The following is a 21,793-nucleotide window of genomic DNA, read 5'->3' on the forward strand; positions in this document are numbered from 1 at the left end:
GTGTCGCCCCGAGGCGCCCGTCGAGTGCGCAGGCGCACAAGTCCTCGGGGCGCATGCGCGCAAGCTCATTCCCAGTCCTATCTAGGAGTGTCGGATCCTCCGGGCTGGAGAGGAGTGGCGGGAGCAGCCTGGTGAGTCTTCTGGGAAGTGGCTGAGAGAGCTGGTCAGCGGGAAGGATAGTATGATATCCCGAGGAGAAAGGGTGTGGAGGCGGTTGAGTTTTGGTGGGGTCGGACTCGAGGGGAGAAGGGAACTCCGGCCAGTTCTCGGTAGATTGGGCCGAGAACAAGGACGCCAGGCGTTGGCGACCAGCGCGAGCCCAGCACAGGAAGGACAGCGCAATGGTGGTGCCCTGGACTTGTGGCTCGACTCCCTGTCTCCTACCTCCAGCCTCACGGTGTTGCTCCTCAGTGTTAACAAACTGCCTGGTGGCCCCAGTGAGCACACAGTTTTGAGATAGTTGTTAGAAGAATGGCCCTGAGGCTGGTGGCGTTGCCCACTTCACTATCTAGGAAAGTCCCTGCTTACCTTGCGGCTTCCCCGCAGGCGCACACCAAGAGTATGGTCAGTCAGAGGACGATTTTTCCCAATTTGGGTTCGAAGTAGTTTGTGTGAGGGGGAAAAAGAAGTACTGTTAGACTTCTTTCCTTCGTCCTTAATCATTAGTTACTGCACTATTAGGAAAAAGCAAACTGGTGCTAGAGGAAGCGAAGGACATCAGAGTTGAGAAAAGAGAGATCTTTCTTTCCCTTTTGCTGATGGTCATCTGGGTGGTTTGGACTGGAGGTGGGGATGGTGACTGCAGGAGACTTTAGAAACTGGCGGCTCTTCGACAGCACGTTCTCAGCCTTTCGAAAATAGTGTAGTTTCTTACTACAAGATGTTTTAAGCATTGAAGTAACTTCATCCACCCTGGTGCCTTCCGAGATGTCCTGGTAAAATGCTAATAGGTTCAGTCATAGCCAGGTAAAAAACAGATCCTTCTCGTGTTTTTTTTTCCTCTGGGAAAATACTAAGCTTAAAACCTGTGAGGCCTCATTTGCTAAAGCACTTAAAAACAAACAAAACAAAACATGTTCTCACTGTGTAGCCCAGGCTGGCCTGGAACTCAGAGACCAGCCAGCCTCTCTGTCCCAAGTGCTGAGATTACAGACATGCACCACCATGCCCAGCTAGCTTAGGTACTTTGAAATCCAAACTTAAGCTATTTCATAGCAAAGTAAGAAATGTTAATATTTCTGTCACTAGCAAAGTTGATGCCCAAAGCCATTGCTCACTTGTTATTTGTTCTCTTGGTGAGAGGAAATGAGAAGAAACACGTTGAAGTAGATAATAACAAATAGGAGAAACACTTCTCACTGTGCTCTGGGACAGGTCATATTAAGGTAAATTAAATGATTAAATAACTTGACTTGTACCTCAAATATTTACCATTCTTGGTGGGACTGTTTCTTTTGGAGGGGGCGTTGTTGTTTGTTTGTTTGGTTGGTTTTGGTCAGGGTTTCCTCTAGCTTTCCACTTTCTGCGCTATAGCAACCCTCAAGATCAAGTGAGGTTGGGCCAGAATTGGGAGTGGGCGGCTGGAATCTGGGGTGAGGGTCTAATGCCACCTCATCCTCTCATTCTGTTTGGGAAGGTCAGCAGGCCTAATTTTGGGAGTCTTTTTGTGAGCAATCACAGTTGCTCTGATTAAGATGGTAATGATTGTTTATGCTCTGAGTTCAGTGTTCCATAATAACATATTTAATAATTATAAGGCAGTATTATACCTGGGTGCCTTTGCATATATCTATAATCTCCACTACTTGGAAGGTGAAAGCAGGAGAATTTCGAGTTTCAGGCAGGCATCAGCAATTTCATGAAACTTCATCTCAAATATAATAATAAAATAAAATAAACTATATTGAACATTCTGTTCTAGGTACTGTTTTATTTTGGTATTTGGTGCTTGGGGATTAAACCCAGAGCCCCTCCTGCATGCTAAGTACACTTCCTTCTGAGCTGCTTTCCTAGAAATAGGTACTGTTAATAAATATTTTGCATAAGTTAGCCATGTAACTGGATTTAAGCATGATTCTCATTTAATGAAGAAACTGAAGTATAAGAGATAAGTAAACAATAGTCAGGATATGAAAGCCTTATGTCAGCTGGGTGTGATAGCTCATGCCTGTAATGCCAACACTTTGGAGGCAGAGGCAGAAGTATTTCTGGGTTTTTGTTGTTATTTGTTTCCTTTACATTTTACTTATCTTTTGTGTGTGTGTGTGTGTGTGTGTGTGTGTGTGTGTGTGTGTGTTTCACACATATGGTAGTCAGAGCACAGTAAGAGTCCGTTCTTTGCTTCCTTCATGTGGGGTCCCAGGGATCAAATTCAGGTCATCAGACTTGAGTTCAGGGCTTTTGCCTGCTGAGCTATTTTGAGGGCCCAGATGGCTTTAAGTTTGACATCATCCTGGTCTAAATTGTACCAACTTCTGTCTTAGTTCATTTTTACTGTTGCTGTGACAAAAGACCACGACCAAGGCAACTTCTAGAAGGAAGCATTTACTTGGACTTACAGTTTGACAGAGGGTTAAAGTCATGGCAGGGAGCATGGCAACAGGTAGAGCTGGCACGTGAGCAGTAGCAGTAGCTGAGAGATCGTATCTTGAGACCCAACCACCGGGATGAGAAAACTAACTGGGGGTAGCATGGGCATTTGAATCCTCAAAGCCTGCCCTCAGTGACAGCTCCTCCAACAAGGCCATACCTTCTAATCCTTTCCAAACTGTTTCACCAACTGGGGACCCAACGTGCAAGTAGATTGAGTCTGTGGGGGCCGTTCTCATTCAAATCACCATGGTGGTTGTACACACACCACAGTCAGGGGACAGCTGCAGATTCCTGGGATGCAACTCAGGCTTTCAACTATGTAAGCCAACACCTTACTCACTGAGCCAGCCCTCTTGCTGGCCCCAGGGACACCATTCTTTAATGTTCTTTGGAATTACTCTTTAGAGACCTCAGCATATACCAATTGCTCTTTTTAGGATACTCGGGAAACTCCAGAACAATTCTGATGTGATGCGTTTTAGGGACAACTAACACGGTTGTGGGGAATGTGAGGTGAAGTGTTGTCCTTCATCATTACCTAAACTTGGTATCTGACACGTTTAGCCTGCTGGATTGTCGTCTTTCCTAGACAGATGGCAGAGAGCTGCTGGTGCCTGAGTGGTGTTTTTTTTTCACCTTCCACATGTGCAGTGTGAATGTGATTGATTGCAGTCACACATCTGTCTCCCCTGGATTATACTCAAGTCACTTAGGGTAGAATTGTGGAAATTCCAAAGCTGACAGAAGCTTGTATTAGACACCAAACAGTTAACTTAATATATGCACTTCTGTAAAACTGAAGTGTAATTTTTTGGTTCCTGATTTCTAGTGGTTCCTTCTGACTCACTTGATTTTTGTCTTGAGTCATGTGTTTCACTGTACTTTGAAACATGGATGTTTATAATAGATATGATTCTGTGCTGCACTTACATCATGTCATTTGCATAGTTTGGGGGGTCTCCACATAAGAATGGCTAATGTTATCCACATAGAAGAAGGTACAAAAGAAACTAGAGATAGAAATAAAGGGAGGAACATTATTTTTTGTTTTATATTTTGAGACAGGTGTATGTGTGTTGAGGAGGGAGTGAGGGCTAGGCTAGCCTTGGAGTAGTGTTGCAGTGTTCTTCTGTCTCATCTTCCCATGCAATGGTATGGACCATCACACCTGGCTGTGTGTGGTGATACACTGTGTACCCTAATAAAATTTGCCTGAAGATCAGAAAACAGAACAAGCCAGTAGATTAAACATAGAGGCTAGGCAGTAGTGGCACACACTTTTAATCCTAGCGCTTGGGAGGCAGAGATCCGTCTGGATCTCTGTGAGTTCAAAGCCACCCTGGACTACATGAGATTCTTTGGAAGGAAACAGAACCAGGCAGTGGTGGCACATACCTTTAATGCCAGTACTTGGAAGTCACACACTTTTTTTTTTTCCCGATTTTCGAGACAGGGTTTCTCTGTGTAGTTTTGGTGCCTGTCCTGGAACTCACTCTGTAGACCAGGCTGGCCTCGAACTCACAGAGATCCGCCTACCTCTGCCTCCCGAGTGCTGGGATTAAAGGCATGCGCCACCACTGCCCGGCGGAAGTCACACACTTTTAATCCTAGCACTAAGAAGGAAGTGATATGGCTGGGTGGAGAAAAGTATACAAGGCGTGAGGAGACAGGAACCAGAGGCTTTTTGGCTGAAGCCCTTCCGGCTGAAACCCTTTTCCTGAGGACTCAGAGACATTCAGTCAGAGGATTCATGCAGTTGGCGAGGTGAGAAGTGGCCGTGGCTTGTTCCTTCGTCTCTCTGATCTTTCAGCATTTACCCCAATATTGGCTCTGGGTTTTTAGTCTAAGACTTTTAGAAATTTGAACAACAGCTATGGAAAGTATTCTTAACATAAACCATTTGATCTAAATGCCTTCAGGAATTGTTAAATTTGGGACATTGTTTCCTTTTTGGCTTAAAGTATTATCTCTCTCTTTCTCCTCCCAACTCCTGTTCCCACCCCTAGGGGTGTGTGTGTGTGTGTGTGTGTGTGTGTGTGTGTGTGTGTGTGTGTGTTTCTTTTTGATACAAAAGTACAAAAGTAGCCCAGGTTGACATGAAATTCTCTAAATAGCCCAGGATGGCCTTAAAGTCCTCCTGCCTCAGCCTGCCAGGTGCTGGGATTATAGGCATGCACCACTAAATTCTGCCAACCATTCATATTAGAAATGGAATGTAGCTCAGGTGTTATGGTGGGCACCAGCAATCCCAATACTTGGAAGGTTGAGGCAAGAGGATCATGAGTTCAACACCAACTTTTGCTACATAGGAATTGAAGTATGCTTTATTTATGACAAATATTTATTTGCCAGGAGGGGTGTCCCTTGGGGTGGGCTTGGAGGTCAGGACAATGTTTTGTTGGGTTGGTTCTCTTCTTCATGTGGTTCCTTGGGGATTGAACTCAGACTGGTAGGCTTGTATTGTTGGAAGTGAATTCTTGTTTATCTGCTGAACCATCTTGCCAGCCCTACGTAGGGAGTTTGAGGCCAGGCTGGGCTACTTGAAACTCTGTCTCAGCCCCTACCCCTTAAAAACACAAACAAAAAAATCTAGTAGTCAAATATAGTTCTAGAGAGAATCTGAGTTAAATTATCTTCCTAGTGACTTCTGATTATATCTGAGGTTGTGGCTTATTTTCTGTAATCCTTTCTTCTGTTTTTGCATCTGTTCCCTACATTTCTCTTTGAAGTCTAGAAGTAAAGTGTGGGTAGGTACGGTGCACATATAACTGTACATCTAGAGTAGTGGTTCTCAACCCTCCTAATACTGTGACCCTTCAGTACAATTCCTCATGTTGTGACCCCCAACCATAAAGTTATTTTGTCACTACTTCGTAACTGTTATGAATCATAATGTAATCAAATGTCTGATATGCGCATCCAAAGGGATTGTGACCCACAGATTGAGAACCACTGATCTAGAGCTTAGATTGAAGGCATTCATGACATGGACTGTGTTATATGGGGTAAAGATGATTGATAAGGCTTTGTCTTACTACAAAAATATATACCTAAACTATCTATGGTCTTAACTGATTCCAAGTTTTCCTCAAACATTCTGATAATAGGAGTCAGAGCCACAGGTAAAGAACATGGCTGATAGCATGACTGTTAGTGCTCAGTTAAAGCTAGGCATGGTGGTGTACACCTGTACTCCTAGCTCTCATAGGATTGAAGTGCAAGACCATCTCAAATCATCATCATCAAGTTGATAAATGCTCAGTTCATTAAGAGCTTACATTTCATAAATCTTTATTGGCCAGCACTATGATAAACATTTTATTTCAGAAACAATTCTGGGAAGAACTGTTAATAAATGTAAGGAACTGTCATATAAGCAGGTTAAGTAGATTGATTGCCAGTTGCTATAGTTTGGATGTGTTTAATACCCCCTTCCTCTCCCATGAAGGTTCCTGTGCTGGGCACATAGTTAGTTAGGATAGCCTGGAATGCCAGTTTAAAATAATTTTCTCTTGCTATGAGATAGAAAACTTGGATTCTTTTTCCCTTTTACTTATTTTGGTTCTCCAGACGGGTTTACACCCTAGCTTAGACTAGAATAGAAGTCTTCTTTTACCCCAGATTGGCCTCAGACTTGAAATACTTCTTCCTGCCTTGGGTTCCTAAGTGTCTGGCAAGCAACATCAGACTGGCTCTTGCTCCCTTGTAAAATGAGTGAAAGACACCTGGAATAGCAGCCACATCTGTAATCCTTGCACTTGAGAGGCTGAGGCAGGAGGATAGGTCACTAGGCTACAGTGACTTTCAGAACAACCTGGAATGCACAGGGAGACCCTGCTTCAAAAACAAAACACCTAGAGAAAGATAAGCTTTCAAATTTTGAAGAAGTTGGCATAAACACATGCTGCTGAGGATCTGTCTGCCTTTGCCTCCTGAGTACTAGGGATAAAGGGATGCATCAACACATCTGGCTAGGATTTACCTATTTTTAAGATTTCATATAAATCTGCAGGGCATTATGGCACATGCAGAGGCAGGTAGATCTCTTTAAGTTTGAGGCCCGCCTGATCTACATAGTGAGCTCTAGGTCAGCCAGGGCTGCATAGGGCTATCCTGACTCAGAATAAAACAGATTTCTTATGAATGGTATTATACAATATATGGCCTTTTTGTGTTTATTTTCATTTATTTGGTTAATGCCTTAAGTGCTAACACATACTGTAGACTGTAAATACTTCAATTCCTTTTTAGAGCTGAATAATATCACATTATGTGGACATTTGTTCCCTCCTCCTACTTAGCTGTTGTGAATAATGTGTATGTGTTACCTACATTAATATAAGTGCATCGTGAGTGCAGTGCCCATGGAGATCAGATGGAGGTGACAGATTCCCTGGAACCAGAATTAGAGACATATGTGAGCCATCATGTTGGTACTATGAACTAAACTTGGGTCCCTCTGCAAAAGTAACAAGTGCTCTTAACCACTGGGCCATCTAAATAGCTCCAATTCAGCCTTTTAAGTGCTGGGATTTATAGGCATGGACCACCATGCTCAGCTTCTTCTAAATTTTCAAAATAGTAGTCAGAAACTATTTAATTAAAAGCCACCTGGAGTGTGTGTGTGTGTGTGTGTGTGTGTGTGTGTGTGTGTATGTGTGTGTGTCTGTCTGTCTGTCTGATGATAGGGATCACATTAGGAGCCTTGCACATGGTAGGCAAACACCATCTTCTGCTCTCAGCTACTGTTTTTGTGTGGTGTTTGGGTTTGCTTTCTAGTCTCACTGTGTAGCCTCTCTGGCCTCTAACTGATGACTGATCCTCCTACCTAAGCCTCCAGAGTGAGTCAGCTATTCTTAAAAGAAAGAAACAGCCGGGCGGTGGTGGTGGCGGCGCATGCCTTTAATCCCAGCACTCGGGAGGCAGAGCCAGGAGGATCTCTGTGAGTTCGAGGCCAGCCTGGGCTACCAAGTGAGTTCAGGAAAGGAGCAAAGCTACACAGAGAAACCCTGTCTCGAAAAACCAAAAAGAAAAAAAAAAAAAACAAAGAAAGAAAGAAAAAAGAAACTTTTGCATAAGCTTGATTTTTTTTTTTCTTTTTTTCAGAAAGCATAATGGCACTCCGTGTATTTCTTTGTCCAGTATCACACATTCATGGCCAGCTTTGCTTCCTCTGTTCCTCCACCCATTTCCTCACTTTTGAATTATAAAGCAATTCCTGTAAACAGCTATGTGAGTGACAAGGTACCTCTTACTACTAATGCTAGCATTGGGAAGCAGGAAGACCACCAGTTAGAGTTCAATCTGGGCTGTATAGAGACCTTAATGTGGAACAAATACCCACTACAAGACCCTGTTTAAAACATAGCTTCTGAGCTGGGCAGTGGTGACGCACGGCTTTAATCCCAGCACTTGGGAGACAGAGGCAGGTGGATCTCTGTGAGTTCGAGGCCAGCCTGGTCTACAGAGTGAGCCAGGGCTGCTATAGAGAAACCCTATCTCGAAAAACAAAACCGAGTTTCTGCAATACTCCCCTCTTATCTGTGGTTTCACTTTCTGCAGTTCCTGTTACTTGTGGTCAAGTTCTGTCTGAAAGTATTAAATAGAATATTCCAGAAATAAGCAATTCGTAATTTGTTTTTGTTTGAGACAAGAGTCAAACTAGGTGGCCAAGGCTGGTGTCTACCTTGAAGTCATCCCTTCTTCTTCCTCCCAGTGCTGGGGTTATAGACATGTGCCATCATACCTGCCTAGAGTGTCCATTTTAAATTCTGTGCTACTTTGACTGTGGTAGTCTAATCTCATGCCATCCTGACCCATCCTAACCCATCCTGCCGAGACTGAACTACCCCTTGTGGAGCATCTTTACCAACCCATAAGTCACTTCTTGGCTAGTTCTTTGATCAGACTTGGGTATCTTTGTGTTTGTGTTCATTCAGGTAACCCTTATTTTAATAATAACAATTTAATAATAAACTTGATAGTGGTGGTGCCGATTCACATATGTCAGCAGAAGCTACATAGTGCTTTCTTCAGGTGAAAAGATGAATGCATGTTTATCATGGGTATGTGCAGAAAAAAAGAGAAACCCATAGGTTTGTACTCTGTAATTTCAGTCATCCACTCAGGGCTATTGAAGTGTATCCCCTGGAAAAGAAGGACTATTGTCATTTTCTGTTTTCTTTTTCTTTTACTCTGTGAGGGGATTTCTAACAAGGAGCTTGTTACAAATTCTCTTTTCCAGCTACAGTCTCCATTTTCTTTATGGGATTCTTTCATCCGCTTGCTCAGTTTGTATTAAAAGGTTATTAAGAACTTGTTGAGACTTTGTTTGAACCGATTCTTGCTGCCACATGTAAAATATTTTCCATCTAACCTTCAGTAAAGGTTTCCCTATAAACTCTGTTAGCAGTACTTCAGACAAATCTGTTATTGTTTCTGTTCTTTTATGATTCAGAGAGGTTGGCCGAGTGGCCTTTAATCCCAGCACTTGGGAGGCCGAGTCAGGTGGATCTCTGTGAGTTCGAAGCCAGGCTGATCCACAGAGTGAGATCCAGGACAGGCTCCAGAGCTACACAGAGAAACCTTGTCTCGAAAAAAAACAAAAAAAGAAGGAGGAGAAGGAGAAGGAGGAGGAGAGAGGAGGAGGAAAAGGAGGAGAAATTATTCAGAGAGGTTGATCATCTGCCAGTGGTTGGAGATATTTCCGATAATTTAGATTTACTGTATGTGCCAACCGCAAGATTTCTCTCAAGAGAACCAGGAAATGGTATTATACTTTGGAACCTGGGTCTAAAATTTATTTCTTATTCTATTTTCTCCATTCTGTTTGTTTTTTTGTATTTTGAGACAGGGTTGCACTGTATAGCCCTGGCTGGCCTGGAGTTTACGATGAGGACCGAGCTGGCCTCAGACTCACAGAGATCTACCTCCTTGCCCCACTCTTTTTTTTTTTTTCCAATTATGTGTATACATGTGTATGTGTATGGGTATGTGCACATGAGTCTGAGTGCCTGCAGAGGCCAGAAGCATCAGATCCCCCTAGAGCTGGAGTAGCAGGCAGTCGTGAGCATCCTCCTTATGGGTGCTAGGAACCAAACTTGGGTCCTGGAAGATCAGTAAGTGCTCTTAACCACTGAGCCATATCTCCAGCTGCCTATTTTCTCCATTCATATAAATAAATTCTCTTGGTTGTTGTAAACTATCATTTTAAAATGATGAAGATCAATATGTGAAATTTTACAATATAACCCTATAGCAAATGATTTGGGAAATTGGGGTAAAGAAGAAAAAAATTACTTTGAAAGGATTTTTTGTGTGTGTTTTGCCTGCATACATGTGTGTGTGTCCTGTGTGTGCGTGGTGCCGCCTGAGGAGGCCAGGAGAAGTTGTCGGACCCCCTGGAACTGGAGTTATATGGGCTGTGAACCAAACCCAGGCCCTCTGTAAGAGCACCAAGTACTCTATTCCTACCCACCCTATCCCCATTTTTTTGAGATAAGGTCTCAGTATGTAGCCCAAAATAGCCTTGAACTCCCTATAGTTCAGGTTATCCTCGATCTTCCTGTGTGAGCCTTCCAGGTGATAGGACAGTGGGCATTTGCTGATATGTCTGTCTACTTTGAGTATATCACAGCCAATTAGAAGTATTTTGATAAATCTATTCTAGACTTTTTCAGTTTATATTTTTCTCTACTGTAATTATAGTGCATTTTTAATGAAAATTACATTATTCACCTTGTTTTTTCATGTTTTGTGTCATTTGCTTATTACTTGTGAAGTTAGAAGAGAAGAAAGAGAAAAGGCCATTTATGGGGAAGCTTATGTTTTTAGATTTGTAAAGAAATATGTGGTTTTGTCGACTACTTCAACCTTGGTAATAATATTAGGACCCATTAGTTGTACATTTAAAAATAACAAAAAATTAGCCAAGCTTTAAATGGTGCTTGTTGGCGTAGGACTGGAATATTAGTACATGGGAGATAGAGAGAATCAGACATTCATTCAAAGTTGTCTTCAAATACGTAAGTTTTAGGTCAGTGTTTGGGCTGCATGAGACCTTCTCAAAAACAAAGAAACAAGAAGGGGCGGTGTGTGTGTGTGTGTGGTGTGTGTGTGGTGTGTGTGTGTGTGTGCGTGTGTGTGCGTGTGTGTGTGTGTAGGGGCGGCTGTGGGTAACATTTATTGAATATTAGGCACATGCCAGAGAGTGTGCTAACTTGGAATTCACTAATCATAGAGGTCCACCTGCTTCTGCCTCCTGAGGGCTGGAATTAAAGGCATGTGCTGCTGCCACACCTGGCTGTGCTAAGGATTTTGAAGACTCACTCATGTATGTTTGTTTTGAGAATCTTTCTTTGTAACCTAGGCTGACCTTAAATTCCTGATCCTCTGCTTCTATGTACAGAGAATACAGGCTTGCACTGTCCCAGCTGCCTGCATTTCTTTACGTCTTCACCAGAAATCAACAAAGTATGTTATTGTCCCTATTTTACAACGAGGAAACTGAGTCTTGGTTGTTTACTCTCTTTGTTTGTATGTTTATGTGTGTGTGTGTGTGTGTGTGTGTGTGTGTGTGTGTGTACACATGGAGGTCAAAGAACACCCTTTTCTGGCATCTGAGAGTTCCTGTGTGCATGTAGTGCACATAAACCTCGTATATACACATTAGCAAAAATAACCTTTAAAAGAATCCCAAGTCTACACACCTGCTTCCTGACATTGGCACACCTAGTGTGCGAGGTCTTTGTTCCTTCCAGATCCTTATCGTAGTCCTCTGCTTAGAGAAGGGGGAAGTATTAAGCAGAACTTGAGTTCATGGAAAGGGCGTGTTTCCAGATGACCTCACTGTCACCTGATTCATTTACTTTCCAACTATATCTCTTGATTTTTAGAAGGCCGGATTCTTAGTCTTCAGTTTTGAAACAGATCAGCTGTAGATTCAAGCCTCTCTCTGAACCCATTTGAGAGTTTTGTTTTGTTTAGCTTTTACTAACAACTATATTGACTTGTAGTTGGCAAGAATCAACAGTAGGAATAGAATTACAAAATTGTGTGTTTGAGAGATCTGGGCTTCCTTATCCTACAATGTTTCTGTATCTGTAGTATATTGTCTGAAAACCTGGCTGAGGTGCTGTTTGCAGGGATTAATTGATTAATGTGTAGTGGTTTTTCTTGTTTCTTATCCCTCTGTTGGGCACTAAGGAGTTATTCATTGGAACCACGGGTGACTTTAGAGCATGTTGCTTAGGAAGAGCAGGTTTTGACTGGGGCTCTAGGAAGTGACAGAGAAGCCGGAATCTACCTAAGCAGACAAGTGTAGAGCAAGGAAAGGTCTGTAACCATCTGGAGGTGACAAGGTACAAATTAACTCTCTTCATCTCTCTTCCCCCATACTGTCTCGACTGGCTGTGTTTTCTGTCTATCTTCAAACTCCTAATCCTCCTGTTTCAACCTCCTGAGTTCTGGGATTGAGTGTATACCACCACTCCTACCCAAAGAGATATGATAGCATAGCATAGAGATGTATGATAAAGCTAAAGATTTCTAAACAGTTAGCAAGTTAATAAAGCATACAGTTTCATGTTAATATCTAATGAGTGAATAGTTGCTATTTCAGGGAAGGCCTTTATATCTTTTTTAAAAAACTTATTTATTTTATGTGTTTGGTGTTCTGCCTGCATGTATGTCTGTCCACCGTGTGTGTGTGTGTGTGGTGCTGGAGGTCAGGAGACCCCTAGAACTGGAGTTACAGATGGGTGTGAGCCACCATGTGGAGGCTAGGACCTGAATGCAGGTCCTCTGCAAGAGCAGCTAATGCTCCTAACCACTGAGCCATCTGTCCAGTATCAATATTTCTTACTTACAGTGTGTGAATATTTTGCCTGAACCATAGGTATGAAAAGTATGAAGTTAGATTTGGAACTTCTGATGCTTGTAAAAACTAATTTATTTGCGTCTGTCTGCAAACATGCATACATATGTGACAACACACACACACACACACACACACATGGACGTTGAGAAGACAACCTGGAGGGTCTCTTTCTCCTACCGTGTAGGTTTAGGGTGGAACCCAGGTCCTTAGATTTGGATGAACACCTTTATCTCACTGACCTCAAATATACTATTTACATGAACTTTTAAGGCTCAGAATCTTTTTTTTTTTTTTTTTTTTTTCGAGACAGGGTTTCTCTGTGTAGCTTTGCGCCTTTCCTGGGACTCACTTGGTAGCCCAGGCTGGCCTCGAACTCACAGAGATCCGCCTGGCTCTGCCTCCCGAGTGCTGGGATTAAAGGCGTGCGCCACCACCGCCCGGCTCTAGGCTCAGAATCTTAGTTAAATGCATGTGGTACATTTAGCTGCATACACAGCCACACACAAAACTTAAAGACTAGGAGTTGTGGCTCATTGGCCTAGCCTGTTTGAAGCCCTGGATTCAATTCCCAACACACAAAAGATGAAAAGTATATGATTATTACATTACAGGGGATTGAACCCAGGGCCTTGTGCATATAAAGTAAATGCTCTGCCACTGAGCTGCACCCGCAGCCCCAACAGAGGAAATTTGACAGTGACCAACTGGCCATTTAATTCCATATCACACACTTGCAGTGGTAAATTCTGGGGTGTGGTTCTGGTGATTGTTTGCCTGCTTTTTGCTACTACCGTGTGCAGTATTTTTTTTTTTTTTTTTTTTTTTCCGAGACAGGGTTTCTCTGTGTAGCTTTGGATCCTGTCCTGGAACTCGCTCTGTAGACCAGGCTGGCCTCGAATTCACAGAGATCTACCTGCCTCTGCCTCCTGAATGCTGAGATTAAAGGCTTGCGCCACCACTGCCCGGCTTTTTTTTTTCCTCCAGTGCAGCTCTTTTCTTAAGAGCTGTATTCCTTTGAGAGTGCGCCCTGTTTCTCTACTTGTTTGTTCATTCATTAGTTATTTTCTAAGTACATACTGTCAGATCTTGTGAGATGTTAGACAGAATGATGAGCAAAACCTGTTCCCTTTTGAAAAGTGTAGTCTAGTAATATATTTCTGGTTAATTTGATTCTCTGCTTATCAGTATAGCTCACAGCAGGGTTCCTGACCTCAACACTTTTAACATTTGTGCATGATCGTTCTTTGTTGATCAGCTTTCAGAGTGGGTGTTAGGAGTTTTAGTAGCTTCCCTGGTCAGAATCTGCCCACTGACATCCCTTACCTTACTATAATCACAAGTTTCCAAAGGCTGAACATGGTGGCCCACACCTCTGATCCAGCACTTGGGAGGCAAAGGCAGGAGGATCAGATGTTCCAAGTATCCCTCAGTTACATAGCATGTATGAAGCCAGCTTGAGTTACATGAGACTCTTTCTCAGAAACAACAATGAAAATGTTTCAAGACCCCAAATCTAGACTGTGAGCCTGGTGTTATCAAGTGATAGCGATGCAGGCATGAGAACATGAGTTCAGATGCCCAGAACCCCTGTCAAGCCAGGTGCAGTAGCTCAAGTATGATCCCAGTACTCATAGCTAAGGGGAAGGTGGAGACAGGAGAATCTCTGGACCTAGCAGCCTAGTCTGTGTAGCAGAGAACAAAAAGAGACCCTGTCTCAAACAAGGTGGAAGGCAAGTATCCTGAGACTCTTTTCTGACACAGGGGCAGTGTAGTATCTGTTCGATGACATACATGTGCTCAGACTTATACACACATGGGCACATGTTAGGCATACATGTACAAACATACAAAATGTAATATAAAGCTATCAAATGCAGTGAAGGAAACCTGTATCTGTCCCATAATGCGTATACCTTAGATGGGTTCCAGCCTCAAACTCAGGCCACTAGGCTGGCATGGCAAGCACCTTTACCTGCGAGGCCATCTGAGTGTCCGTAGGTGCTTATGCTTGCATAGCAGGTGGTTTTACCCACAGAGCGGACTCACTGGCCCGAGAGTTGATTCTAATAGTCTCCACAGTTTAAATTTCATTGAGGCCTTGTGTTCTAAGCCAAGAACCACTTTCCCATTGGAAAGAGTACTTACAACTGGGCCTGGGATGTAGCTTGGTTGGTAGAGTGCTTGTCCTAGCATTTGTGAAACCCTGTGTTCCCACACACAGAATGTGCAGAACTGAAGGATCAGAAGTTCAAGGTCATCCTCTGCTGCAAAGCAAGTCCAAGCCCACTTAGGATATAGGATTGCTTGTCTCAAAAAAAAAAAAAAAAAAAGAGTATTTCTCCTATGTTTTAGGTGTACTTCCTATACTAATAGCATTAAATATCCATTTTTCCTCTTAGCCTGAGTTCCTGGCTCTGTGGTGTAGTTGAACAGGTAATGAAATTGACCCTTTTAATCTACTTGCCTGGTAAGTACCTAAATCCCATAAATCTATGGTTTTTGCTCAAACTTTTCTGTATCCTTATTCTTCTAGAGTATCCATATTTCTGTTTCTGTGTCCAGTAGAGTTTTGATTCATCATGGATAATCTGTCACCAGAAGAAATTCAGCTAAAGGCTCACCAGGTTACTGATGAGGTAAATGATATTTTTTCATTTTAATATTTCATTACATTTTAATGAATTTAGTTGCTGTGTGTGTGTGTGTGTGTGTGTGTGTGTGTGAGTGATGCATGTGGAGGTCAGAAGTCGACTTGCAGAAGTCACTCTCTCCTTCCATCATGTGGGTTCTAGGGATTGAACTCAAGTGGTCGTGTTCAGTAGGAAGTACTTTTACCTCCTGAGACATTTTGCAGGCCTCTATTTTCATTTCTACAGTAGAAAAATGAGAGTGTTTTTTTAGAGATCATTTTGGCTTCTTCTTGGTCCCTCTAAAGTGTTTAGTATTTAACAGTTACTTGCAATTCTGGAAGGAATTCTGAACTTTAATGATTCCTTAAAATCTGTGTAATACACATATTTCTGCCTACCTGCGTGAAATTCCATTGACTCCACCATCTGAAGTCTCTTAAGGGGTGCCTAGTAGGAAGGAAATGAAAGTGAAATCATCTCCTTTTTTGCTTTCTTGTAAGGAGATGGTTGTTCTGGCAAGTTTTAACAATAAAGTAGCATCATAACTATAGCCTGTGATCAGTTTGTTTCCTATATTTTTTGGAATGCTCTAACTCTGTGTTTCTTCCTAGTCTTTGGAAAGTACAAGGAGAATCCTGGGATTAGCCATCGAGGTAAGCATTATTCAGTCTTCGAATACAGAGATGTATGGATGGGACGTTAGCACTAGCTGTAATTGGTGTCACTTGAAACCAGCATTTGCTGAAGACTGTCCGGTGATGTACTGATAAGCCATTTCTGTTTTTTCTGTGACAGTATGGGATATGGACAGGGAAGATAAATTTATCACAAACTTGTGACTTAATTACTTCAGGGGTTAATAATATGTGTGTTGGTGTGAAGCAGCTAGTTCTGTCTGTGATGCTAGTTTCTGAGAATTTGGTTTTCAATATGATTCTTTCTGTCATTTTGTCAGTATTTGCAAGTTTTGCTGTTGTTTTGGGTTGTCTTCTTGTACTTTCATCTTCCTCCTCCCCCTTTTAGTCTCAGGATGCAGGAATCAAGACCATCACTATGCTGGATGAACAAGGGGGTGAGTTGAAGTCATTATAAGTTTGACTTACAAGGTCAAAAATCCCTATGAAATTAGCCACTTAGAAAATTCAGCCTTCTCTTTATAAGAGTAATATGTTTCTTCTTTTTCTTATTTAAATTATGATCTCATGGTCATTGCTAGATTGGGAGAGAGGCAACAGTGCCCAACTGTATACAAGTCTGTTAGATATGCACGGCTTATTGTAGGCATTTGTCACATGCACATTAAACATGATATTTTTTGGATCATTCTCAGATAGCAAGTTCTAAAAGAGGTCTAAATTTTGGTGAGGTGAGTTTAGAAATATCCAATTTTGTTGACCTTAGTTAATCCCATCTAGCTTTCACTAGGATAGTGACTAAATGCTAGAAATGCTGGGAATCTGGTCTGGTTGCAAGAGTGGTTTCTGAGCAACCCTCACATGCTGCTGGTGAACAAATCTTTCTGTATTGAGGCTCCAGGAGCCTCAAGATGAGTATTGTTTTCCTGGTACTGATATTCACTGGCAGGTGATTGGTAGAGTGGAGTTTGCAGCTTATTGCTGGGTAACAATAGCATTTTCACTGGACATCTGTGAATGTAACACACCACAACTTATTCTTAGAACAACTAAATCGCATAGAAGAAGGCATGGACCAAATAAATAAAGACATGAGAGAGGCAGAGAAGACTTTAACAGAACTCAACAAGTGCTGTGGCCTTTGCGTCTGCCCTTGTAATAGGTAAGTTGATAAATCAAGAACTTTTAAAAATAAATCAGTATATGAGAAGATCAGTGTCTACTCCCTACCCTGAAATAAAGTCAGAAGTGTAACTAGATAACTGGGCCTAAATTAGCAACTTTGTTAAAAAACAAACTGAAGATCAAGGTTTTCATGTAAACAGGAAGGTTTGTAGAAAACCATGGCTAAATTGACCAACTGTTGTAGCAATCTGCATACAAAAAGACTGGGAAATGTACATCTGGATGATGTAGAACAGAATGGCATTGTGTCTAGATGTTCAATGAGTAAAGAATGGACTTCTTCAAAAGACAGGGTGTTATAGTGAGTGTTAGATGGTGTGATGTCCACTAAGGCTAGGGTACACGTGGGTGTGGTTAGATGATACCCTATAGGAGAGGTAGGGCATGAGTTGAGCTTTGTCAGTGAAAGGATTTGGATGAATGTGGAGGAAAGGGTCTGTGGATGAGGCTGAGTGGAAGGCCCTAGCACCAGAAAACAAACAAAAAACAAAAATAAAACATGGAAGGAAAGGAAATTTAACTGAGCTACATGATTCATTTGAGAAGTAGCCAAAGAGATGTAAGTAGCTGGTAGAGGAGCTTGGATGCCAGAGCTAAGCAGCTGATAGACTGGTTGACATTCATGACTGCACCAGGAAGCTCGTTACTAGCAGTTCATTTTCTGGGTCTTTGAAGTTAGACTTTATCCTGAGATTAGAGGATGAAACTTTTAAATCAACAGCAGTTCACTTTAAATCAGTTGGTTGAATTAGGAGCATGGAGAGGGGAGGATCCAAGAAGATGATGATGGATAGTGTGGCCTAGTTTCATTTATCTGATAAAACACCCTGACCAAAAGCAGCTTAAAGAAAGAAAGAGTTTTATTTGGATGGCAATTCCAGGTTATAGTCTATCACCGAGGGGAAGTCAGCAGGAACTTGAAGCAGCTTGTCACATCACATCCAAGACCAGAGAGCAGTGAGTGCTGCGAGCTGGCTGCTTGTTCTCACCTAGTCTCCTCCCTTGGTCTCACACTGTTGGGGCCTCTTGCCCAGGGAATGGTGCTGCCCACAGACATGGCCACAGGCAAACCAGAGCTAGATAGTTCCTCAGTTGAGGTTCTCAGGTGATTCTAAGTTGTGACAAGCTGACAATTAAAACATCACATGGCATCTCTAGGAAACAGAGAATGTTTTATAGTATACTGTATGAGACTGTGCTTGACACAAAGGACTTCACTCCTTTCGTTTTCTTGAGACAGGGTATCATTATGTAGTCCTGGCTGGCCTGGAACTCGCTCTATAGACCAGGCTGGCCTGGAACTCAGAGATCTGCCTGCCTCAAAGTACCCTGCCTGGTCACTCATTTTGTTTTATTTCATTGTGAAAATTTCTATTCTCTTCTTACTCTTGGACGAGGCAAACTCCATGATCTTTAACTCATAACAGATATTCAGCTAAGGTGAAGTTTGGACTGAGGCAGTTAACCATTAATCTTTAGGAGCTCATCTTTGAACTCGTAGTTGAAATGAACGTCTTATAGGTTAAGTGACAGAGCTTCATAAACAGTGCTTCCAGCTAGTTGTCCCAAGTGCTTAGAATCCCAGCATTAGCCTCAAATGAGTTAAGTCTTATATACTTAGATATTTTCAGGTAAGTATGATTTGTTTTTGCTGTGCTGTCTAATGTGAGTTCTGGGGATTTACACTCGGGTCCTCGTCCCGCACACAAACTCCCTTCACTGCCGAGCCATTTCCCCAGCTCCCGGATAAGTGTTTTTATGTTATAATATTTTTCTGTTCAACTAAAGAAAAATATTACGTGTAGGGGTGTTTTGGCTGCATGATGTCTGTGCACCACGTGCATGTCTGGTGCCCACTGAAGCCAGAAAAGGCCTTCGATCCCTGGAGTTGGAGTTAGAGAAGATAGTGAGCTACCATGTGGGTGCTAGGGTTGAATCCAGATCTTCTGGAAGAGCAGCCAGTGCTCTTAACCCCTGATCCATCTCTCCGGTCCCTTGTGTGCAGTTTTCACTAAATAAAAAAGTTAAGTTCCTTGTTGGTCAACTCCTGGTTTTGTTTTGTCGTGAGGGTTTAGGATTTGACAGTGTTCTTTTTACCTTTAATATAAGCTCATTCACCTGTTTAGACCTTGGTTGACTCTCTGAAAGTTTATAGTTGAATAGCTGTGACTGGGCCTGGGGATGTAGCTCAGTTGGTAGAGTGAGTGTTTGCCTAGCATGAATAAAGTCCTGGGTTTGAGTCTCAGCCCTGCATAAAACTGGGAGTGGTAGTATATGCTTATAATCCTAGCATTCGGGTTATTCTCTTCCTCGGCTACATATCAAGTTCAAGGTCAGCATGAGTCACATGAGACCCTGTCTTCAAAACAACAATAGCAACAAAAACTACAATGTGTCAACCAGGTTTAGCAGATTGATTCAAGCAAACAAATTCTAAATGCCTGTGTAGTGTGACTCAAACTCTTAGCTATGTTTTATGAACTTTTGTTCCTCTCGCCTATGTTCCATGTACCATCTTGGAAGAATGAGGGAAGAGAAAGTAGGTGAATTTCCTTGAACAAAAAGAAAGACTCCTCTTTAGAGCAAGATTGGCTCTAAGTTGTAGCTTAATAAACAAAATAGCAATGAATTCTAAAAAAACGTCAAAAGTGAGAGAACATGGGGGTAGAACAATGGGTGTATTGATTTTGTTTTTTTCTTCTGTGTATCCCTGCCATATATAAACAAGCTTTTCTTGGACCTGGGCAGAGAAGGTAGAACATGGCCCTGAAGTAGGCTTTCACCATCAATATTGGTAGAACTCTTTCTCAGTGGGTGGAGAGAAAGCAATCCTTACCAGATAGAGTCAAGGACTGCTGTGACAGAACCAGCTGTCCATGAAGAGAGAGCAGAGCTTAGCTGAAAGATGTCTAGGGGAGCCTTTTTTGTCCTATGTCTGTACACCACAGACACCTTGGCCGCCATGTGTCACTTGTCCCTTAGCTGTCTCCATTTCTTCCCCTCCATTGTCTAGATCTTTCTGACCTCACCTGCCAATCTGTTTCAGGCTGAGCACATAATCAGCCATAACATGAGGCCCTCAGACACACACAGATCTTAGGCCTCCTTGTTTGTGAGTCACAAATTCATTCTAGCAGTACTACTAGACCAGTAGGTAACAACTTGGATTCATATATTCTTCCCTTCTTTCCTCCCTCTTTCCCTCACTCACAATTGTTTATCTACCATTCAGATATCTATAAAACTCTGGAAGACAAGGGTTATTACTACTTTTTGTTTACTTTGCTTCATAATGGTGGGATTGGTAACTGCAGCTGAGGCTATTGTCTTAGTGTGTTTTTTTGATCACACTTAGGGCCTGGCATGTGGCAGGCAAGCATTCTACCACTAAGGAAGATAGAGGGGACTTCAGTGCTGCCAGCCACTACTTCCTGCTCATAATAAGTTTTAGAATTTTACTGAGGAATATTATCCTTTGGACATGCTCAGGAAAAATGAAGTATGAAATGGCTTAAATTGTTTTCTTGTTTCTTTTTATCTAGATTCTCAGATGGTGGTTGTTTCTTTAAAACCAGGCAGGCATTTGAGCGCATCGTGTGTTTAAAGCTCTAAAGCTGCTCTAAATGTTCTGTTTGGCATTCACTGTTGTCTGCTTCTGATTCTCTCACTTATCTCTTCCTTTCGTGCTTACTAAAAATGAAGATCTAACATCAAAAGCCGGGCTCAGTAACTGATCAAAGGGATCTTTAAGATGCGGTCTTGAGGTACACACTGAGCTGCTAACGTGCTGTCTAAAGGTGATGCTTCACATGGCTTTTCTGTGCATGTTTTCTGTGCATGGGTTTGTGAGTGATGGAAGCTGTTTGAAAAAGCTGTGCTGTGGTGTGTAGTGTGAAGTGAATTTGTCTTGATGGGCGCCATCAGACAAAAGATGGACCTAACAAAAGGATCCTGGTTTGTTAATAACTCCTTTAGACTAATGTACCAAAAACTAAGTTTTTGCTAAGTAACATTAGTATTAGCAAACTAAAAGCACTCCTGAAATTTTATAAACTTTAAATGGTTGACCTTTGTAATCCGAGGCTACAGTGTAGTTCTTTTAAAGGTGGGAAACTCAGGCTGACTGCATCTCTCTGGTCACAGAAATTTGATCATGGTCCTCCCCATTAGATCTCACACCTTCTGGTGCCTGGAGATTGCTTCTCTGTACTTTAATTTCCCATGATTTAGGCCACTGTCAAATCAAGGAATTAATTGTCAATCTAGTCATCATTAATCCTATTGAGAATAAAATGAATATCAATTTTAAATGTGCCAGGCATGGTGTCCCATACCTATAATCCCAGCACTGGGGAGGCAGAGGCAGGCAGATCTCTGAGCTCCAGGTCAGCCTGGTCTACAGAATGAGTTCTAGGACAGTCAAAGCTATTTTAAAACAAAACAAAAGAATAACAAGGAAAGAAAGAAAATTTACATGTTACTATATGTAATACTGTCTTTTTATTTTTAGGTAAAGGTTTTTTTCTCTTCACATATACTTTAATTCGTTGCATAATTCCTATCATATGTTAGCTTTGGCTTTCTATAATTTCAAATTGGTTAATAGAGCTAACTAATCCTAATTTTTCACTGGAGTTAAACCTTTCAGTATACTGTATGTGGTAATGCCAGTCTTAATTTTTAATCTTTGTAATATTTATGAAGACTATAATTCATTGTTTAAAAATGAAGTATCTCATGGGTCACTTTTGTTTTATTTTTTGTTTTTGAGACAGGATCACCGTATGTTAGCCCAAACGAGGGTTATTCAGTCTCCAGAGTACTGGGTTAGCAGGCATGCCACTGTGCCTGGATTTTATTACTCACTTGTAAAT

The 21,793-nt window shown here is 42.0% G+C and overlaps 1 protein-coding gene across 11 annotated transcripts in view; it reads left to right on the forward strand.

Annotated features, from left to right (window-relative positions):
• The window catches only part of Snap23 (synaptosome associated protein 23), a 34,989-nt gene that overhangs the window by 3,761 nt on the left and 9,435 nt on the right, over positions 1-21,793 (forward strand). The window contains exons 1-7 of one of the 11 annotated variants that reach the window (XM_028854423.2): positions 78-131; positions 14,869-14,936; positions 15,032-15,105; positions 15,711-15,752; positions 16,123-16,171; positions 16,779-16,896; positions 20,462-20,494. In XM_028854423.2, the coding sequence (XP_028710256.1) occupies positions 15,049-15,105; positions 15,711-15,752; positions 16,123-16,171; positions 16,779-16,896; positions 20,462-20,494 (299 nt within the window). In that variant the 5' untranslated portion in view covers positions 78-131; positions 14,869-14,936; positions 15,032-15,048. Of the gene's footprint in view, positions 1-28; positions 132-14,868; positions 14,937-15,002; positions 15,106-15,710; positions 15,753-16,122; positions 16,172-16,778; positions 16,897-20,461; positions 20,495-21,793 lie in introns of those variants that run through there. The other 10 variants (XM_028854422.2, XM_028854425.2, XM_028854424.2 and 7 more) reach the window with 10 other exon arrangements.

This window comes from Peromyscus leucopus, chromosome 4, assembly GCF_004664715.2.
Source record: "Peromyscus leucopus breed LL Stock chromosome 4, UCI_PerLeu_2.1, whole genome shotgun sequence".
Classification (NCBI taxonomy): Eukaryota; Metazoa; Chordata; class Mammalia; order Rodentia; family Cricetidae; genus Peromyscus; species Peromyscus leucopus.